This window comes from Hevea brasiliensis, chromosome 1 (genome assembly GCF_030052815.1).
Source record: "Hevea brasiliensis isolate MT/VB/25A 57/8 chromosome 1, ASM3005281v1, whole genome shotgun sequence".
In the NCBI taxonomy this organism is placed as follows: Eukaryota; Viridiplantae; Streptophyta; class Magnoliopsida; order Malpighiales; family Euphorbiaceae; genus Hevea; species Hevea brasiliensis.
Window position 1 is genome coordinate 79,597,888 of NC_079493.1, and position 5,041 is coordinate 79,602,928.

Consider the following 5,041-nt stretch of genomic DNA (forward strand, 5'->3'; position numbering starts at 1 on the left):
CAGCACTCCGTGCTATGTTGTGCGTTGTGGGACCCTGTTTCCTTCTTCCTCCCCCTCAATGAATGGCAAAATTTAGACAGACCCCACTTGGATAAAATATCACACAATGGCATAAGTGAAGAAACACAACTCTTTCGAGCTAAGTGACAAAGTCTTGGCCGTCAGGCAACACTACAGGCCAAGGGAGCATGTATAAGAAAATTCCATTTTGCTTTGCAAATGATCCTTTGGCTGAATATTTACTTTTCTGTATGGCAATCAATAAAAACTTAAAACATCATACAACGCTACAAATGATAGTGAAAAGCCCGAAATATCGTACATACAAGGCTGAAGCTTCACTTGTCTATAATTTGCTAATTACTGTGCCCTTCTTCAAGCACCACGTCTTAGCACCAAATTTTTTACAATGAACCTCCTTTTTCCAGTTTTCTTGGCTTTTTACAAGCTGCCGCTACCGTAAATGGATTGTGATTATACCCAAAGACACAGACTAAGTATCAAACTGCACCAAACATAGGCCTTCTTTATAATTTGTTTCTTCCAAGGAAGACAGCAGCGGTAGAAAACAGGGTAAAAAAGGGAGGAAATTACAGTTCCATAAACGTTACAACTAGCGTATATTAAGTATATATGTTTTCCTAATTTTTTCTTCCTTGGCTTTCTTTAATTACCTGTGGTCCAACTTACTTCAACTACTCAGATGAGTGATAAAAATAGTAAAACAAAGAAAGGAACGGCTAAACCACTTCCTTACTGCCTTTCACGTATGCAATTTTTATGGTAGCAAGCACGTAGTTATCAGGATGACGATACACGTTGTAAAGGTAGCACTGGTGACGACGGTGGTTCTCTACATATCTTTGATGGGAGTTTTGTTTAGTTATACTCCTCGACCACCCTGCAAATGGGAAACAAGAAGCGCCAAGGCAAAACCAACCACTCTCGTTAAATAAACAAATCCATACGAAGAAAACAAATCAAGATTACTCAAGAATCCAAGGCCGATAATTTACCTAAAAATTAGGAAGCTAAATTCCAACAGGGCAGGTCGGCCCACCTGTGCCGGCATACATACCGATGGATCCATGACCAGATGAGAACCTGAAACACATATCAACAAATCATTTAAATGATTCAAGATTTCTACAGGAGCCAATGATACAAGAAAATGTGTAGCGATCTGTGTTCATTTATTTTTAGTTAATACATACCTAGGTAATTGGCAGTTGAAGGATTTGAAGGACGTCATTTCTATAGAAGAACTAGCAGGCATGAAAGTTGACGTGACCAAATTGTTGTTAGCAGAAGATGGTGGCACAGTGGTTGCGTCCTTCTCAGTTTCACTAGCCCCATTTATGAAGGCACAGAAGTACTCTCCAGATTCTTTAGTAGGAGAAGCAAAGGGACTATCAGGAAGATTGTGCTCCAAACTGCAATCAATCACAACATTCACGATCCAAATCCAAGCAAAAATCATGCATATATATCATTCAAAATGCTAAAAAAGAAGGTTTCTTCACCTCTCTTGTAAACCATGGAAGCCCCCTTTCCCACTGCCATTCTCCTCACCACCAGTGAATTCTTTAGCAGAAGCAACACCTGATGTCTGCTTTTCAGGTGGAGCAGACACAGAAATGGATGGCCCCAAGCTACAATTATTCTCTGCAACAAGCAATCCAAAACCAAAAAGTTTAGACATTAGATATTAACTGATGTCCATTGGATTTTAACGAAGAGGAGGTTATTAACCTTTGGGAACTTCACTGCTGATGTGAAGTGAAGAAAATGCTTGAGAATGATTGCAAAAATTGGAAGTATGTGTGGAAGAAGGAATTGGGCTTCCAGCTGAAAGCGCTCTGTGGTGGTGATCTTTCTTGACATCAAGTAGTTGTAAACTCATCAATCTTCTATTTTGAAGCTCAAGTGCTTGTTGCAAATCAGCTTGTTCCTCTAGTTTCCTCCTCCAAAACATGTCTTCAGGAATGTAAAACATTTTTGCTCCTAAATTTCAAGGAAAAAGAAAATGCATTAGATATGAATCTCTCTCTAAATACAAATTAAACGGTTAGCATGTAATATGCATTGCCAACCAAGCTGGAGATCAAAAGGTTCTCTTGAATCAAGACAAGTAAGGGTAGCACATGGTGAGAACTCTCCCCTCTCTGCTTGCAGCTGCTGTTGCTTCCTGAAAAAACACACACTCACATGAGTGGAACTGCAAGAAAATCTTAATAAAGGGAACTTAGAGAGTAGGTAGTAGAGAGAGTGCCTGTACTTTTCTGGAACTTTGCCTTTCTCCTTGTAAGGCTTAACAAGCACTCTAGCATCACATACAAAATGAGGGTTCCCTTTGGCCAAGATTATCTTTACAGTCTGCGGATAAACAAAAGTGACAAACCCAAACATTCTTTTCTGCTGGTAAGGAATCCTCACATCTTGCACTGGCCCATACATACTTAAAACAGAAATCAAACAAGCAAAAAAATTTCAGCTTCCCCCAAAGTAAATTGAACTTGCACAAAGCCAAAACCAATACTTAATCAAATTAAAATTAAACCTGAAGTAATTTGAAACATCCTCCTCTCTGAAAGTGCTATCAGCTGGGAAAGTCAAGTAGATCTGTCTTGAGGCGGAGTTAACCAACTCACTCCTATCAAGCCGAGATCGGCCAAATTTGTGCATATCCTCACCCACCATCAATGCAGCAGAAGCGGCAGCAGCCCTGTAAAAATTTAAAAAAACGATAAACACAAACTAAAGTCATCAAATTATGCAAACAATAACACTATATACTAGAATAACCTCAGGCTATCATATTGCTGCGGTTGAATTAGGTTCATGCACTTGGCAGAATAAGGGAAAGAAGCAGAACTCATGAGTTGAGAAGCACCAGCTAACCTCTGCTGTTGAGCAGACTTGGATCTAAGCATCTCATGACACTGCTCCATCGTGTCAATCTTGTTAGGTGAAACCACAGATGTATTATCTGATTCTTCGATCCCAACATGAATAAACCTACAATTACTCCCATTCTTGCAGTACCCTCTAGCAAAGTAAAGACAAGGCCTCCATCCAAAACCGGAACTAGGATCCTCAGACCCCATGATATCGCTAACGGAGCAGCTCCGCCGGTGGATAGGCCCACCCCAGTAAGATGGGAAGTGCATAGAATCAGTACCAGCAGCTCCCGCTGCATTTGGACCTGCCGAAGAGTCCAGTTGAGGGTAAAAAAGATCTGGGCTTTTGGGTCCAACATTTGTTGAGCCATCATTTAGGAAAGAAAGCTGGTCTTGGAGCTGAAACTCTTCTAGCAAATCAGATCCTCCTCCCCTACCATTAGCATAGAAAGGTGCAGAGGCAGGATTAAGCGAACTACCATTAGGACTAATCAAGTCCTCAGAGTGGCTTGGAAGGTCAGAGATAGCACTCCAAGACGAAGATGCATTTGAAGAAGGGTTTGGGACGGTAAGAGAAGGTGGGATACTGAATCCAAGCCTTGCAGGAGGGTAAATTTGCCTAGAAATTGTTATTGGGTTGCTAGAAAAAAGAGATGGAGGTGATGGACTAGAAGAAGTATTTGTAGGGGAGTTGAGTCCTAGTTCTCTCCTGGCCTTGAGGATCACCGAGTGAACAAGGGCCTCCGGACCAAAAGCTAACCTAATCATTTCTTTTTCACCATGGTCTTGAATCAAAAGGAGACCCATGATTTTAGAGGCATCTTCTGGGTCTAGGCTTTGGATCCTTGAGAACACAATCCTTGTTGCTTCATAACCATCCATGTTGCTAGAATTTGAGTTTGGTAGTGGGTTTCACACCAAACCCACCCTTCCAGAGCAAAGCTTTGTTTGCTTTGTCTATGCTAATAGTGACTTGCCTTGCCTTTGATTTGTAAGATTACTCATGTCCTCCCTTTACAAGTAAAACTTCTTTCTCAACTACAAACCCTACCTACCAACTTGAAAGAAGAGTATTAGACTAGTGCCTTTCTCTTATTCTTGCAAAACCCAAGAAAGAAATATAAAGCGAAAGAAGAAAAAGAAAAGAAAGCGTTAAAAAAGGAGTATTCCCGTGTGGGAATTAAAAGGAGGAAACTAAAATAAAGGAGCAAGCTAATAGTTGCCTTAGTTAAAAGCCAAATAAATTAAAAATGGTAGTTGAATTTCTTTATAAAGCGAACCATGAACAAGAGATAGAACTAGCAAAAGGAGGAGAAGATGGCACTCTATTCTCCTTTTCCTTCTTTTAATTTTTCTTGCAAGTTGATAATAACAATGAAAGGTATAGAAATTTAAACCCAGGCCAAAGAGTACGTCTTACCCATGAAAGAAATGCCCTTTATTTCTCTCCACGAACCAAGAAGATTCACAGTAAGCTCGATTGAATTTCTTTAATTAGTTCTCTTTTCATGACTCTGCTCCTTTCTCAAATTTACTACAAAGGCCCGACCACCGCCTTCTCTCTAGGCTGGTTGCAGAAGTTCAGAGCAGTAGTAGTAGCAACAGACGAACAATCAATTACTTCACTGCAGCGGCTGCCGTATTTGGGCCCTGAGCTAGAAGACAGTCAAAGCTGTGTCTTGACACACTCTCTCTCCTAAATTATGAATGGAGTTGATAAGGTAAATACACCGGGGAGAGTTGTAGTGAGAGAGCGTGGGCAGTTGCAAATTTGGGTTCCTGGAGCGGATCCGGATCTCTGACTCAAATAATGCACGTTCCTTAGCGAAGCCCTGGCACCCTGAAAAGCTCAATACAAATTAATATTTAACATTTAAATAATATGTTTATTAAGAGTTTGTTTGATTAAATTTCATTGTATCTTTATATTTTGAATGTTAAAGATTTAATCCTCACTTATATTTTTGTTGAAATTGAAAATCTTTATATTTAATATTATCTTCATTTAAATAAGAAGATAAATATACTAATTATTAATTAAAAAAATTATTATTTGACTCTTAAATTTTAATTAATATTATAATTTATTTTTATATTTTAAAAATTAAATAATTTAATTCTTATATTTAATAATAGCTAAA

The 5,041-nt window shown here is 39.1% G+C and overlaps 1 protein-coding gene across 7 annotated transcripts; it reads right to left on the bottom strand.

The window, feature by feature from the left end:
• Positions 1-506: 506 nt before the first annotated feature.
• LOC110671152 (zinc finger CCCH domain-containing protein 53) lies at positions 507-4,687 on the bottom strand. Of its 7 annotated transcripts, none has more exons than XM_058145784.1 (10): positions 4,321-4,687; positions 2,806-3,951; positions 2,561-2,725; positions 2,279-2,458; positions 2,094-2,188; positions 1,753-2,004; positions 1,524-1,665; positions 1,215-1,433; positions 1,017-1,104; positions 507-901 (listed from the first exon to the last, which is right to left on the bottom strand). In XM_058145784.1, exons 2-9 carry the CDS (start codon positions 3,780-3,782, stop codon positions 1,032-1,034), a joined length of 2,103 nt encoding a protein of 700 aa, XP_058001767.1. In that variant the 5' UTR covers positions 3,783-3,951; positions 4,321-4,687; the 3' UTR covers positions 507-901; positions 1,017-1,031. The 7 variants fall into 7 exon arrangements, with proteins under 7 accessions (XP_058001767.1, XP_021689216.2, XP_021689215.2 ...); XM_021833524.2 differs by having other exon boundaries at positions 2,273-2,458; XM_021833523.2 differs by having other exon boundaries at positions 2,273-2,458; positions 2,806-3,958.
• Between the last annotated feature and the right edge of the window lie 354 nt (positions 4,688-5,041).